Genomic DNA, 17111 nt, shown 5'->3' on the forward strand with positions numbered 1-17111 from the left:
AGCCACCTCTCTATGAGACCAAACAGTTGTACTAGTTTAAAGGACTGTTCAAAAGATTACGCGGAAGACTACATAGCTTTCTTGTGGAATGCTCCCAGTACTTGCACTGGAACAAAAAGCCAAGGAAACCAAACAGCTGGGATATTTGTAAGGACAAAGGAAGTTAATAGTCAGGATATTTATAAGAGAATATGACTTGAGTTCACACATCAAAATTGGCATTTTGGCATGCTGAGAATTCTTATTTTTCCTAATTCAAATTCCCCTCCCAGGAGCAGTTCATATTCATGGCAAAGATCTCTCATTCTAAGAAGTTTTCCTTGCATTTTATTGTTTGGTTACTGATGATTCACCGGTTCCTGAAATTCTCCAGCAGGAAGGCAATCCTCACTCACACCAACAAATCCCAGGGACTCAGGTGGGACTCTCAGCAGCAGCAGACACAGAACAGGGTTGTATGTTTGTTCAAACACATTGGCCAAGACACAACACAGAGAAGTGGGACCAAAATTTCTCGGCTGCAATGCCATAAATAAAACTTGGGATAGTTTGCCCCATAAAGTCTTCATGGGGAATGATGTCTTGTCAGTAAGACTAGGAAACCTGCCGTGTACAACCTTAGAAGATAGTCAGTGATTTGTAACCAAGCAACAGATTTGCTAGTTTGCTTGAACTGGTTTCTAAGTTCAAGAGGCAAGAGGCTCATTTAACTGAGGGCTTTGGGGAATGGAGTATTTTCTTTAAAGGAACATTTAAACTATAAAAAAGGTAAAGAGAATTTTGTTTATAAAACCTTTTTACAGTTTATTTCCTATCATTGATTTCTTTATATATATATATATATATATATATATATAAAAATGAGGATCTGACTAAATGAATCAGGACGTTAAATGATAAAGTTCCGTCCATGTAAACAAATAAATAATTATTTACAATCTTTGGCAAAACAAAATTAAATTTCATTGATCTTACTCTCTCACACACACTTGCAAGGAAAAAAAAAAAGAAAAAGAAATTTAAAAAACATCATAAATAATTTACATAGAATAGGAAAATTATGATACAGTCCAAATATTAACATCTACATCCCCGAACTGATGTCTCTTTCTGACAAAACAAAAAACCCTACACAGCCAATACAATCATTACATTTAATGAAGTCACCCTCCCTTCTGCTTGGGACTTGGGGATACAACTTGAAACACCAAAAGTAGGAAACTGAAACATTTAGAAACCTCATAAACAGGATTGAAAAGAAAAGAAAAAAACCCCAACAATCGAACAAAAACCAGCAACAAACCAAAATTGAAATAAAAACAAAAAAAAGATTTGATAATATGAACACTATAAAATGTGCAATAAAGCCCGCAACTGTGGATTCCTTTCTAATGAGTATAGCAATAAAATCTATTTCAAGGGAGAGAAAGTTGATTCAATATTTAGCTCACTGTGCCCTATAAAGCGGCAGAGGTACGGTATTATTCCATTAGTTAACCCATCTATGAATAAAATTACATTAGCATGTGTTCTTTTTGTGAACAAAGCTCATACAACTTAAAACAAAACAAAAAATGTTAAACATGTTTATACTACTGTATATCTGAGTAACTGTTGTATCTGTTTAGAATAAACACTGGTATCCCTTCAGCATTATTTAAGAAGTTCTATACACAGCAGACATAGGTAACTACAAAATATTAAAATTATGGTAACTGGATATATATTAAGGTTCCATTTATAAATTCCTTATTATTATTCATTTAACTTTAAAGCATACATGAATATAACCCATGAAACTATACTTACGTGTATACCATGCTTTGACAATATCTACATACTGCAATATGCTTTTAAAAATAGCTTTAAAATATCACTATTTTTGAATGTATTACTGATGCATTATACGACATGCTTTAAAATAAATTATCAGAGAAGGTAGCTTGGTGTGATAATCATAATAAATACTAACAAAATATTTATAAATGGAACCTTAAATTCATATGTTACCAAATTAAGTAATAGTGGCCTTGCCACCTTTTCAAAAACCCACATCAGGATTCAAGATGTCAAAGTGCTTTTTGCAGCAGAGGTGGGAAAGTGGTTCAGGTTCTTGTGCTCCACATGGTCATGGTGTATTCTTTATTACAAGGGAATGCAAAATATGATGGAAACAGAACTGGAAATAACTTTTTGACAATAGTGATAGCTTTGGATGTTTAAATTAATCACTCTTCCCTCTCACATGGAAGTTTCTGGTTCAGTTCTGTCTGGCCTGAATTAAGCCTCTACTAGACAACGCTTTATGTTGCAAGTTTGACATTTCTACCAACTGTAATTTTAAGGGGTGTTATTAAGAGCATCCTCATCAGCCAAAGAACATCTTTGTAGATCAATAAATGTTCATAATTGATCTTTACTTTATTATCCAAAGGCATTTGCATTGTTATTATAGACACTGTTGGTGTGGTACTCCATTACTTTCCTAAAACTAGACCCGAAGGTTTTTTGTTACTAAAGTCCAGTCCGGACCAGAGCAAGGAAGTGTCAACCATACACCTAAAAAGTTATTCAAACACATGTTTCCTCACTTAAAGACACTGACTGATAATCATCACCCCCCTCTTTTTCTCCATATATATATAAATACATTAAGTAATTACATTTTTATATGTAAACGTCATTCTTAAAAAAAGTCAAATAAACAAACAAACATGTTTTGCTACGTTTTCACTCTACAAAAGTGTTCTAATGTATCAATCTGCTTTTGCTTCAGTGGTGGGTCAGACGCTCACGTTCAGGTTTCCTTAGTCCTGGCTGTGAGAAGGCACTTGGGTGGAGGGATGGCTGAGGCACTCCTGGCAGCAGGGAGGTACCTGGTGAGTGGAGCGCGAGGACAGAAGACAAGAGGTACACAAAAATAGAAACTGGGAGTACCAGGATGTACTGAGGTGTCTAGGTTGCATAGCATTTACAGTACTTTGCTGGTAATGCAGCAACCATTGCTCAAGCATCTGAAAGAAATCAGAAAAAAGATATTAACTGTGATTGGTTTATTTGGTTAGGAAGCCAATCACACAAGAACAGAGCTCCATCATGGTACAGCATAGGGATGCAGCACAATGTTTCCTGTTCTGCATTTTCCTACAAATGTGAGGACATTTACATAAAAATAGGTATCTGCCTATATAGGCAGAGACCCACACATACATGTATGTGCACCTATATATCTAAGCGTATATAAAAAGTCATATATAATAAAATCTGGGAAAGCATTTTCTGTATTTCAAAACATTTTGGACAAGGCGCTAAAGACAGACATGCTTATTAAAAATATCTGCTTTCTCCTTCATGTCTCTTGAAAGAGGAGTGATCCGGAAGCAGCTCTCTGCCCGCAGGACACACTGAAATAGCTTACAAAGGAAAGTGGATATACAGAGAGAATTCCAAGCGTGTATGTCACTCAGATTTCTATCTCATTTTTTCCATGTGGGTAGTATTAAACATCTGGGGTTTATTATTCAAATTGAGATTACTATAGGGGCAAAGGGCATTCATGGTATTTCAACAAATCAAGGTCTACACCATGCTATGATATCACAGATTGCTTTTAGTAACTAGAGGATTACTTTCTTTTCCATATTTCGTGCAAAGGGTTTAGCACTTTCCAGACATTTTCTGCAACTAACCTCTGCATTCATATTTGAGGTCAGAGAAATAGACCATCTCTTGAGAAAAGACAAAAAGACCTAATCGTCCACCAGCAAAGGTTGTATCGTAGATTGGTCCAGAATCCACCATGACTTGTTTCCCTTCATACACTAAAACTCTGTAAAGAAGAACATAATTTAAATTAGACAAGGAGGATAACACAGTGTTCAGTGCTATGAGTTGGTAACGGTTCCCAAGAACTGAAACAGAATTAATTTTAACAAGGCACCAGAAAACCCAGCTTCACTGTAAGGATCACTTATCTCTATCTCACGCCCACCTGGCTGGTAGCCATAACACATTAATCAGAAGCAGTGGAGCTGTTCCATAAGTAATTTTATGCACACCATCTGCAAAAGATTTCCCAATTCTTTATTTAGAACAGTCATGTCTCCTGGAATGAACTATGTCATGTACTAGCATTCATTGATAAGCCCCTGTCCCTGTGAACTCAGAGGTTAGCACAATACCTCACCACATCACTTAGCAAAGTCATCGCTACAGCTGTGTGAACAGCTGATTTATCTATCTTGAGGTGCAAGGGCCAACATAAAAAATTGTAAGAACCATCCCTTCAGAGTCAAACAAAACATTAATTTGAGACAAGCTGAATCTCAATTTCAGGCATTTTAAGAGCTTAATGAAAGCTGGAAGGATTTGGACACAAACAGCTAGACTAATAATAAATTGGAAAAGGAGAAGAACTTGGGATACTTTTTTTTCTTTGATTGGTTTTGTTGGGATTTTTTGGTAGTGTTTCAGGCATCAACCCTGGAGCCAAAAGACCTCTACAGGCACCTCTTAATTTTTCTTCTCTATCAGATAGACTGCAGTTCCTTGAACTTGGATTCTCCACTTCTCATGGGAGACCTTGAGATAGTCAAGGTTCTTAGGATTTCAGTCTCTTAAAATAGCTTTTGGACCAAATGAGAAACTATTCTAGTCTGTTAATCAGAGAATTCTCTGGAGGAAGGGATTATGGTCTTGCTTCAATTGACAATACATTAGTTATGCAAAGCAGGATGGCTTCACATGAGGATGTGAACTTCCTACAACTCAAGGGTTAGGGACCAATTTCTACTTCAGCAGAAATGCATCTCCAGTACTTGCTTGACCTTGAAGTGGTTTATTTTCTGAAAGGTGCCAAAAGACAAGTATGAAACTGCTCCCTGAAAATAGTACTTAATGGACGGTAAAAAGAACAGCAAAAATAATGACAAGTTTTCATGTTCATGTAACCCCATTTAACATAATTCTCAAAATTTCAAGAAACAAAACATATGGGAAGTGTTTGATAAATTATTCATCCCACCAAAAAAAATTATGCAGCTCTAGTCACGTTAATACTAAATTGTTATTTCTGTACAAATAAAAAGGTTTCATGACTCTGTTAGTGAAATAATTGATTTCATGTATTTATTTGCTATAAACCCACCCTAATTAATAAGGAATTTCATGCCGTGGATCAATGGGATATCAGTTGAAACATGCTTTGTCTGAAACTAAGTAGATTCTGCAATACAGGTAACAGCAACATGAATGAAAAACTCAAGTTTCCTTATAACGTGTATCAGTCAATGCTTTGCACTGAAATACTTTGATGCATAAAGAAACTTTTCTTTCCAAGAAATGGATAATTTAGTAACTCAGTCTATCCAAATGTGTCTACCCCTTGTCTTTCACAGCCAAATGAATCCCCCCTACTCATAAGCACAAATAGGGCCTTAAGAGGTAAGGTCAGACTCTGCCCCATGAAAAACATCTTTTACAGTTACAGTAGTCAGTGGAAGATAAAATTGACATGGACGGTTAATGCTCATTCTTTGGAACATCAGATAAACAGCTGGGCTGTAAGGAAAGTCATATGCCATAGTTCCTTCTTGTGTGCATTACAGATGTGCTCATGGCTACTTCTCCTATAAGCCACTATGGCATACACAGGATGCTGAAGTAGACAGGCCATTGGCTTACTTCCCTGTGGCAATTCTGATGTTTCTAATTAATTTCATTCATTCAAATTCTAGCAGCTGGGGAGGAATCTCACATTCTAATCTTGCTTTGAGCTATGCTCAGGAATTTTTGGTCCCTTTAGCCTGAAGGGCTATTGAGAAAGATTATTTCTTTTTTTTAATTTAAGAAAATTTAGCTGATGTAAATATTGAACTATCCAGTTTAAATTAAATACATCTGACAAGGAAAACAACTTATTCTAAAGATAACAGAATGTCCCCAAAACATTGGAACAAACTGTCACACGTATTATCATTATTAGGACTAACAAAGAAACTGAGAACATAGCTCTTAAATCAACAGAGACAGAAGTTTTGCTACTAGAAAATACAGAGGTGCAGAAACATTTCTTACTTTATTAATCCTGTTTTAGGCCTATGAATCAAATGCCACCGGTAAGCAGTATAATCTTTCCAGCCAATGTTCTTGGGATCATGCCACAAAGTACGCACCTATAGTAGGAATACAAATGCCTTATTAGGAACAGACTGTGCTCCAGTAACTTTTTGTCCATTGTAGTAACTGTACATGCAGCTAAAGCTTACTTGCTGCAGAGCATGAAACTGAAAACAGTGTTTAATGTTTGATGGTATGATCAGCAGACCTATTTTACAGGGTGACAGTAATGAAAATTTCTGTCTCAAATTATTGATCAGTTACTCACACGCAGTTTCATAGCTGGAGTCACTGAAGACCATTACAGCACTGAGCCTGACTTCCCTTGGGAGGTCCTGCCTCTGTTTGCACATACACACCCACCCTGCCAGAATTGGTGTTACTGTTCCTATCTGTACAAGTAACTCCACCAAAGGAGCAGGACTGCAGCTTGCACAGATGTTACTGTCTGTGGCCTGCTCCTTAATCTCTTGTGCTCAAAGTCCTTTTCCTGCAAAGAGCTAAATTCCAATCCACATGCATGCCCCACTAACAATTTCCAAAAGGTACAAGTTTCTTCCACAGCTGGGCCCTACTTGGAACAGCAGCAGTTTTTCTGTTTTCATTTCTTTTCTCTTTGGCTGTTACTGGTTACTGAATTCTAAACCACGTATAATTCAAACAAGCTGGAATGCCAAAGCAGCAAGTGCCAATACAGAGGTCACAAAGGATTTGTGGATAACTGAGACCTCTCACTCCTTTTTATTTGGACCACACCACATCTTCCCTTTTATACATGTAACTTTTTCCATTCATAGTTTTTTATACATGTAATGTTTTCTTTGAAACACAAATGCAAATATTATTATGGACACTAGTAATATAGAAGAAAAGCTGGTAAACGTCTGCAAAAAAATTGAGCTGTGAAAGGAAATTCTTTTTGAAACACCTCCCTTTTTAAAATATTAGTCATGCATCATTGGCCAGAAGTTTTAAATAGCTCACCTGCCCAGGGGTGTTTCCTGTATGCCAGAGAGCATTCCTCAAGTGTTCACCAGTACCAGTTGTTGAATTCACTACTTTGAGTGACACACCAGAATAGCCATAAGCCCTGGTGGGCTTGTCCTCCCAGTAGGTCTGAGTGACCTGCTTCCACATCAGAACATAAAATCGACTGCTGGACTGGTAGCCAAACACAAAGCCAGCATAGTCATCATCGCGGTCTGTGTTAACATAGAACGTCCCACTAAAGTCAACGGAGCTGAACTCATCGTAGCCTGGGAGAGGATGAAAGAAATAAACCACTGAGTTACAATGCTGGGTCTGGCCACCCACACCTACGAGTCCCAGCTCTATCCTGAGTTTTGCCAGGAGTCATAAACTGTATTTTTCAGTTTTCTTACCTGTAGGACAGGAGGTAATTACACTAGCCTACCTATCACATGGAGCCTTGTGGAGAGAAATAAGTTGTTTACAGGGGGCGTTGAAGACAGCAGGCACTATACTTACACCAAATTCTTCAAGTGGGTATTTTATGGGTGTTACAGTTGGTGATGAGATGAATGGTCAAAAGCAAACAGCATTGAGCTGTTTTTAATTTAGGCATATATACTGTCCCCATGTGTCAGTCCAAAGCTTGCAATACCAAAAAGGCGTTTATCTAGTTGTTTGGGGTTTTTTTCCCTTCCTTATCACCAGATCACTGGTTACTTTTCCAAAGATGATAGCTGTCATCTAATACTCACCTACAGCTATTCCAGGATCAGAGTTGGCAGTCTGCACGAGCTCCTTGCCTTGGTGGCGAATAACCCAGTTGGGATCAATCTGAGCTGTTCCTTTGGGGTCCAGTGGGACCATCTGGAACTTTCTGAAATCAGTTTCACTGATGGCATTGTTTTCAGGGCATACATCATAAATATCCGGGACATTGTCATTGTCAAAGTCATCTTTGCAAATATCACCTCTGCCATCACCTATAAGCAATGTGAATAAACAAATGCAATCATTAGCAATTTATCCAGCCTTCCTAATGGCTCTCCCACTGATGGAAGAAATTCATGATACATATGAGTACGTTATTCTTAAAAGAACACTCCAAACGACTCCAAAGAAAGCTTCATTGTCTGAAATTGCATTTGAAATGTTGCTGGTAATGACTGGAAGAACTTAGATCAAGGCCAAAACTGTTGTTAATAAAACCGTCCTATCAGTTGTTTATGACAGTAATCAATCTGGACCCGGTCTATACGTTGCTGTGGAATCAGGGTGGGAAAAGTTGGAAGTCCGCTATGTCAATGTAATTCACTAATGCTTGTATTACATCTTCAGTTTGATTTGTCCCAGATGTGGATGCAACACCACATTTTAATATGTGCAGTGCAAATGAGTTCCAACAATAGCATTAAAACCTTAATCTTCCTGCACATTACTAAATGCTTCTATACTATTGAAGATATTAAACCCTTTTTCCAGACTTATCTCTGTCTCAAGACTACTTCAGCAGCAATGCATCTAAGGTGTTTCAGATTGCAGTGTCTCACCTCTGCATCAAAAGAATGTAGGGACAGTATTGCAGTAAAATATACATATATGTCACTCGTATATATACACATATATAAATATACATAGTCAGACTTTCACTTGTGGGTAGAACAATTTGTCTTATATAAAATGTAAAGCTTCAGAAAAACATATGAAAAAAGAAAGCAGCACTGTATCCAACAGGACTAGTCTTGGAGGAATGGAAATATTAGGTCCTGTTATATGATTGCAAAAAGTTTTTTAGAGAACCTAAAAATATATCCATACATGTCAGCTACAGTTGTGCTTCTGCTCAACACTTTTACTATACCCAACACTTTTTAAAAAGTCAAAAATTATTTCCTTTTTTGTTACCCATAATATTGGTGGAAACCAGGAGATGTGACTTGTCTTGAATAGCTGGTGGTGAAAGGAGGCATCTAGAAAAGATATCTCATTGCCAATGCCACTGTTATTCAGTGGCACACAGCAGCACAAACACTTGAAAATAAAGTAGAAAAATGTGGCTAGACAAGTATAGAAACATATTTGCAAATGGCTCCAACTTTTACAACAGAAACTACTGGATGTTACAGTGGGAACCAATGTAAAATCAGAACTGCCAACTTATTTGTTTCTATCCTTATGTATGAGCATCTGCTTTTTTTTTTTTTATGTATGAGCATCTGCTTTCCCCCCCCCCCCCCCCCCAAGTGTTTGTGACTGCTCTAACAACATAGGAATTAACACCACGGGAAATAGCATTGATCCACCTCATTCAATACTGACCTACTACTAGATGCTTCACAGGCAAATGGAAAGCTACATTACTATGCGTAACCAGTGTAGCATTATCCAAGTATGAAGCTTTCAGAGAAAAAGCAGAATAAGCTTTAGGCAGCAGCCAAAAAAAAAAAAAAAAGTTAGAGAAAGCTGAAGCATCTAATATCTGAAAGACCTTCTGCAGTTCAGATATGTGGTAAAATAGTCCCATTTTCAACCCTGGCAATCAGCCACAGAAAAATCCAAATCCTGACCAGCTGTGTGTTCCTGCACCTGTTTGTCTTAGTATTTATTGGAGAAAAGAGAATGAATTTCCAATTTTATTCCCTTTGCCAATATCAAAGAGCTAATTCTTGAGTCACAGGAGAAGCTAATTATTCACTGAAAGTCCTGCTGGCAGTTCATTTGGTACTGAGCTGGTGCTGACAACATTGATTCCCTGTCAAGGAAAGTTACAAAGCGTTTGTTTACCCAGCCACATCCAACAGCTCTCTCCAGGGCCTCATCCTTATATGCTATAGCTCTCGTCTTCAAGAGCATGGGAGCATCTTTTGGCTTTATTTATGGCTTTTCCAAGATTTCTGTTGGACCTGTCACTAATGACAGTGATGAGCTGGTTAAACTGTTTAAATTTATGCTTTTGTGAATCCTTACTCTGTACATAAATTGAGTGTCCCCTGAAAGATCCAGGTGACAAACGACTATAACAAACTATCCCAGTTTGCCTTATTCTGGAATAATTCTGAAATTAAGGGGCTATTCCAGAGACTGGCAAGTACAAAGATACTCCAAATATATAATTGGATGGAAGAGTTAAGAATTTAAGAACTACTATTGACTAGCAACCAGAAACTTCCTAGTGTCAGCCGCTGTCTTACCAGGAAATCAGTCAGGGCTCAAGACTTTATGTTTCTAAATTTACATAAAAATACATTGTTCAGGTGCAAAATTCTGCTTTGAATTTCACCAGCCTAACTATGGAATGACTCCAGCAAGTTGCATAACACAGGTGAACAACTTCTGTTCTGAATTTACTGCAAGAGCCATTACTTATAGAGATATTATGGTGGTTTTCAAAGGGTTGTAAATGTCTTTTAAAGTGCAGTTGCAGTTGTGAAACTATCACTAATTCATTATTGAAATACTTACAAGCATAGAGAAGGACTGTTTGAGAATGACAAGCAACATTTTACCACAGAACTGGAGAAAAGAGCAATTATGTATCCATTTTTAAAACTGTGACATCAAGACGTATCTAATGCTACCTATATAGCAAATTTGAGAAAAAGTGGTCTGAAATAATTTTTACAAAAATAGTTTAAAATTAACAAAAATTTTAGACTTTAAAAACCTGAATAGCAGAGCAATAAACTACCCTTTTTTTACATTTTAGTTTTCAAAAGAGAACTTGTTTCGAAAGCTCAATTTTTCATTTTTTTAAGACATATGAAATTCAAGGTATCTGAAATATTCAGATTTTTAATGTTTAAATTCAAAGTGAAAATCAGAAGTGTAAAAAAAATCTGGTTTTTCCTTTTAAAATGTGTTAAAGTTGATCTACAAATAAGTATGTGTGTGTTTGAGCCCCTATCAAAGGGGCTTCCTAATGCTCTAACCCTGGACCAAACTAGCTAGTTCAGTTCCATTGAAGTCCATGGTGCCTCAACTGTCAAAACCAGCTCAGTTTGATCTGGTCTTTCTCTTCATCAGATATTAATACTCCAAGATCAGAATTGGATACTAAGAGATAAATTAAATTCACATGACATTGTTCTTACCATCAGAGTCCTCCTGCTCAGGGTTGTATCTGAGGCGACAATTATCCCTGTCATCTGGGACACCATCATTGTCATCATCAGGATCACAGGCATCTCCTTTACCATCTTTATCGTGGTCCGCCTGGTTAGCATTAGGGATGTAAGGGCAGTTATCCTGGTTGTTCTGGTGGCCATCTTCATCTATGTCCTCATTGTTGTCACACTGGTCACCAACAAGGTCATTATCTGCATCAGTCTACCCAAAAAAATTTAAAAAGCATATTTATTATTGTTACTAGACACAAAAGTACAGATAGCCTGGTACTTTACTTCTCAGCGCTTCAAGGACTTCTCTGGAGACAAGTGATAGCATGATGACAATGATGCTTCAAGCAGGAACAAAACTTCAAACTAGTATGGCTATTTTTTCTGCTATCAGTGCATAAGATCTGGTCCCCAAGACATTTCCAGGGCAGGTCTTTGGCCACAACCTTCATTGCTCTCGTTCTAGAGATCACAGGGAAGTGTCAATCTGGGCAGCACATTTTCTGATTGTTTCTGTATACTTGATGCTGCTTCCCTGCACATGGGCCCACAAGCTCAGGCATATCAATGCAGCCCTGAGGCTGTACTCACTTGCCACGGGGGAAGAAAAGAGTTTAACAAAGCCTTGAAGTCACTTTACTTTCCTGTCATCTGATAGATCCAATGCCCGAGATGTGAAAATGAGTAACACACATCTAGCTTTTCAGCTCTACAGTAAAGAGGAACTGATAGCAATTCCCATGTTCTTGTCTCTGCCCTTGTTCTGATGTTGCCATTAAGGAAACTAACATTTACCTGGTCTGGATTATGCATCAATGGACAATTATCACACTGATCACCAACGCCATCACCATCTGTGTCACTCTGGTCTGTGTTATAGACGTAAGGACAATTATCTCTTTCATTAAAAATGTCTGTGAAGGAAAAAAAAAAACACACCAAAAGATTGCAGAAATCAGAATGATACAGCATCCAGCACAGCCAGCCATAGACTGTAGGATTCACCAGTAAGGCTTTTAAGGGGTTCATAGGCTTTCCGATTGCTACAACATGAAATAGTGAAAAGAATAATAGTAGAAAGAAAAATCATGGTATCAATTCCACTTAAAGTCTTCCATATGTATTTTCCTAAGGAATTTTGCTATAGTAAGGGCTGATTATGCCTTAAGAATTTAGCTCTTTTTCACAGAGTAACCGATAAAGGGGTGGGGTGTTTTGAGATAATTTTGTTTGGATTTTTTTCCCCACACTCTAAGAAATCGCATAGAATGCACAGCTATATTATGTTGGAATTTCTGAAGAGTTTTCTATAGGAAAAATGGTATTAATATTCAGCTGCCTCAGCAATAAATAATTTAATTTTACCAGAACATCATTTTTTTTACAGCCTGCCAAATTTTCACAAGACACTGTTCTCCTCAGGAAAATTTATTACATAAACAACAATCTCCTTCAGAATTATAATATGTTGAAAAGAAACAAAATCAAGAATGTTGGCATATCTGTCTGGAAAGGACACAAGGACCCTTTCCTACACTATAGGGCCCCTAGATATCTGCATAATCTTTCAGCCAATAACATACGATTACATTTTTCTTCAAATGCAGAACTACTATGAGTAATACTAAGAACATGATGATCAGCAGGATGAGAGGACTTCAGGATGTTCAGAAGTTCAAGTCAGATAAGCATCCAACAGTTCAAAATGTTACCCAAAACTAGACTTCTTCAATTTCTAGTACTTCTGGATTCTCACAGTTTTGAAATACTGCAGGGATATGCTTTCAGAAAAGACATTTAAGTGTTTTTCCCCATCCTTAATTCTGATCAAATCTGTGTCATACAGGCATTTACTAGTAGATGAAATAAACATCTTTAATAATATTTTAAGACACATGAAAACGTGTATTTGGATTACTGTGGGCTTCACATTGCATTCATAGAAAAGCAAATTAATTTCCTACAGATACTGTCTTAACTGCACAGATGTTCTGATGTTCTTTTCCCTCCCTAAAAAGAAAAAACAAAGTCAACTTAGACCCTGATCACTTTGGAACACAGACAAAGGAAAGAAATTTTTTAAAGGTTACACTGATAAAAAGGCTTGCTGTGATTTATTCTTCAATAATATCCATTGTAGTCATTTAGGGACTTTATGGTCAACTATACTACACAGGGCAGATGAACTCCAGTCTTCTCTTTCTTCTCCTGTATTTTTGAGCAGCTAGACCCAATTTTATTCCATGTACAAAAATGCAGGTAACCCATCTAACTGGACATAAAGTGAAGTGTACTTGTGGAACAGCAGTTAAATCTCAAAACTGAAAGCATACCATCTCCATCAATATCCACAGCACATGAGTCACCCTCCCCATTATTATCTGTGTCAATCTGGGCAGGGTTGTGTACGTAGGGGCAATTATCACAGCGGTCACCAACTTCATCCTTGTCATAATCAAACTGACGAGGGTTGAACAGAAGAGGGCAATTGTCCTAGTAGGAAGAAATAGAAGATTTCAGAATATAAATCACAACTCAATAGATCATACTGTGAAGTGGTAAGTCTGCCTGTTCACCTTTGACAGAGACCAAAAATCAAAATATCAATCTTATATTTTGTCAATGAGCAAGCTTTACCTACACTGAAGGTCTTGGCAGTAATGGGATGGCATCTGGACAGCCTGGCTCACTGTCTAATTTTGTGCTTTTGTACAAGGTATGTGAAATGTGTTCCATATCTCACTAGAAGAGCAACAGGCATTTTAAATCAGATGTGTACTCAGATATTGCAACAAAAGTGTACCACTGGCACATGTATTTTTTTAAAAAAAATCAGAATGTGTTGCAACATCAGGCCAAATTCAGCTGCATTTTATATTTTTTGGAAAAAAAATAGAATTGTTACACTGACTTTTTTTGAACAAACTAGTATCAACATTCTTACTTTTAAACCACGTGTTTTGATTTTTCAGTCTAAACAAGAACAGACTTTTTTGTGGGTTGTTACATTGCATGTGATAACAAAATATAAAAGTTTCAAAAAGCAAAATTAAAATTAAATACTCTTATTGACCCAAAATATTTTTCCTCTGAGACCATTCCTTTTAGTGGAATTTTGAAAATTTCATTTCAGTTTAGTCCCTAATTTGAAAGTCTGCCAGAACAAGGATTCTTAGGTTTCATACATCCCCAAATTACACATGGACTTTTGCACAGGCACAAGGAAGTACTCAGTGTGGAAAGGAAAGAACAAAATCAAACCAAAGCAGTGGGAGTAAGGACTACCTCAGCATCATGGAATCTGAAGGGAGGTCATATGGAAAAAATCTTTAAAATACTTTCCTCTGCTAAAGCAAAAAACATTTACTGGGACATATTTTTTTTAGCACAACATTTTAAACTCCTCAGAAATATATTTTATATACTCACGGACAAGATATAGAGGCAAGTCAATTTTATACAGCTCATAAAACAACTTCTAGCTACAATTCTTCCAATATATGAACTAAATTGTACTATTTTCTCAAATAATTCCTTGGGTTTTTTAAAATATTCCAAATAGAGGCTCCATGCACACAGTTCTAACCCTGGTTTAACCTCTGAAGGGAACAAAGACGAATAGTAAATTCCTAAAATGAATTCACTCTTCCTAAACATGTTCAGAAAAGGCAGAGTGAAGCCCACTCTAGAGGTACCCTTGCCACTTTTGCTGAATGTACATAGAGAACAGGTTTGAACTAACTACCGATCTTTTAGATTCTGCAGGTAATTGAATTTCAGTCTTGCAGGCAGATTTAAAGGAGGGAAGTATGAACCAGGCTAGGTGTTACCCTCCCGTCACTTCCCCTTGATGCTGGGTGTGTTTATAGTTATCATTATTCAAGCATAACTTGTTTCCAGCATAACTTAGATATTTTATTTACCAGCTTTTTAAATACAATTAACCTATCATTCTCCCATTGCAAAACAAAAAAAAAATCCACCACCACTTTCCATTAAACTGTTTTCAGGCACACAGCTGAACCCAGAACTCATATGGAGAATATAATGCAGCCCCAGGTTCCCCAAGCTGCTTTGCTCTGCACAGTGTTACTCTCCTTCGACCCAATACAGCTTTAGTCTGCACCAGATATCATTCAGGGAAGGCAGTGCAGAATAATTCAGCTGAAGCTCTGAACAATAAAGCTCTCATCTCTTGTAATGGCTTTCCTTAAAACCAGATGTTTAGGTCAAATGTACTGACGACACAGAAATGCATCTTACTTTGTCATCTTCAACACCATCATTGTCATCATCCTCATCACAGGCATCTCCTTTGCCATCTTTATCAAAGTCTTCTTGGCCAGAGTTAGGCAGAAGGGGGCAATTATCCTGGCCAAAAGAAATAATCAACACATTACTTTTATATTACATCAGAATTACTTGCCTGGGCAGAATAGTAGATATGGTACACCAGAGACTATAAAGCAAGAACAATCAATCACAAATACTTTTTTACGTGCCTATTTTCTTCCAAAGATAGTAGTTCATCTGCTTCTTTCACACTATAAAGTGAAATGCATCTGCAAATCATTCTATTTCCCAGCTTTCCTTCTGTTAAAGGGATGTTTCCAGTAAATTTTAGATTAAACTATCTAGCAGAGAACAAACACACCACACACACACACTCTTACATCAACTTTTTATAGACAACCCACAAACTATGTTTGAAGATTACATATAAAATGACCATGTTTGGTTACCAGAAAAATAAAGATACAAGCGAGAGGATCGTCTTCAGAAATAGCTGTTCATGCAGAGTTACTAGAATGAAGTAGTACACAGCAATGAAGTGGAACACTAAGAAAGGGTTTTGAAAAATGTGCCCTTACGCTGTTCTGCAAAACAGCACCTTTGCACTCCCATGCTCTCAATTTATTATTTGGAAATATCTATTTTGTATCATAGCTTTTTAAAGAACGGGTATTTAAAATAAGCAAGTCTTAGGTTATGCTGAAAAAATAAGTGGTGAAATAGCTTGCCAAACTTTTAACATGTATTCCTTTCAAAAATACTATAATCAGCTACAAATGGATTTCAATTCTACCACTGGCTAAGAATAAATGCAACTATAAAAACCCCACTCTATTATTCTCATTTTTTCCTTACATTCTCTGTCTACCTCGGACCAAAACTGAATCTGCCAAGAGAGACAGAAATATCTTTTTTGTAATACATACCCCAAGGAAATGAGTATTATAGTAAGATTCCTAGCCCTATTTTCAATCTCAGTGGTTCTAATAGAATAGATAATTTAAGAAAAAGAGAACTGGGAAGTTTATGGTAATTATCAAAACTTCAATGCAACTCCAATTTTTTATGGCACTTTTTTACCAAATACCTGTGAACAGACTTGACTGTGCAACTCTACACTGGTTACCAGTGATACAAAAAAATATATATTTTAGTAACAACAATAGAAATCAGTTGAAGCTTGCTCAATTACTTTGTTCACAACTATATGTTTTTCTGTCTATCTGTATTCTCTGTAGATTTCAGTCCAGTTTCATATAAATCAAGTAGTAAGATGGAAACCTCTCAGGTAGCAAGTTCCTATAAACTTTGCATAAAGAGGTAACAGGGTGGAGGAGAGAGTTCCTACCAGTGCATTCTAATAAAAGACTTCCAGGTATTAGAAAGAGGACTTATTAGACATTGCACCTTCCACCTGGAAACTCAACCTTGAGGCACAAACCTAGGCTTCTTTGGTTCTTCTACTGACAACATTGTGTGTTGGTATGATAATTCTTAGGGGAAAAAAAATGCTATTTTCATGTGAATGAAAAAGAAATTTACATTAAAAATATTGCTAAGATTGTATTTTTATTATTATTTACAACTACTTGCTTTATTGATGGCACTACATCAATA

At 36.8% G+C, this 17111-nt stretch overlaps 1 protein-coding gene across 2 annotated transcripts in view; it reads right to left on the minus strand.

The window, feature by feature from the left end:
• Positions 1-1140: 1140 nt before the first annotated feature.
• The window catches only part of THBS2 (thrombospondin 2), a 34399-nt gene continuing 18428 nt past the window's right edge, over positions 1141-17111 (minus strand). For both annotated transcript variants that reach the window (XM_055811095.1, XM_055811094.1), the window contains exons 14-22: positions 15465-15572; positions 13535-13694; positions 11997-12115; positions 11178-11412; positions 7842-8069; positions 7102-7373; positions 6076-6173; positions 3690-3829; positions 1141-3014 (exon numbers count right to left, since the gene is read on the minus strand). In XM_055811095.1, coding sequence (XP_055667070.1) covers positions 3007-3014; positions 3690-3829; positions 6076-6173; positions 7102-7373; positions 7842-8069; positions 11178-11412; positions 11997-12115; positions 13535-13694; positions 15465-15572 — 1368 coding nt within the window. In that variant the 3' untranslated portion in view covers positions 1141-3006. The remainder of the gene's footprint in view (positions 3015-3689; positions 3830-6075; positions 6174-7101; positions 7374-7841; positions 8070-11177; positions 11413-11996; positions 12116-13534; positions 13695-15464; positions 15573-17111) is intronic.

This window comes from Falco peregrinus, chromosome 7 (assembly GCF_023634155.1).
Source record: "Falco peregrinus isolate bFalPer1 chromosome 7, bFalPer1.pri, whole genome shotgun sequence".
Taxonomy (NCBI): Eukaryota; Metazoa; Chordata; class Aves; order Falconiformes; family Falconidae; genus Falco; species Falco peregrinus.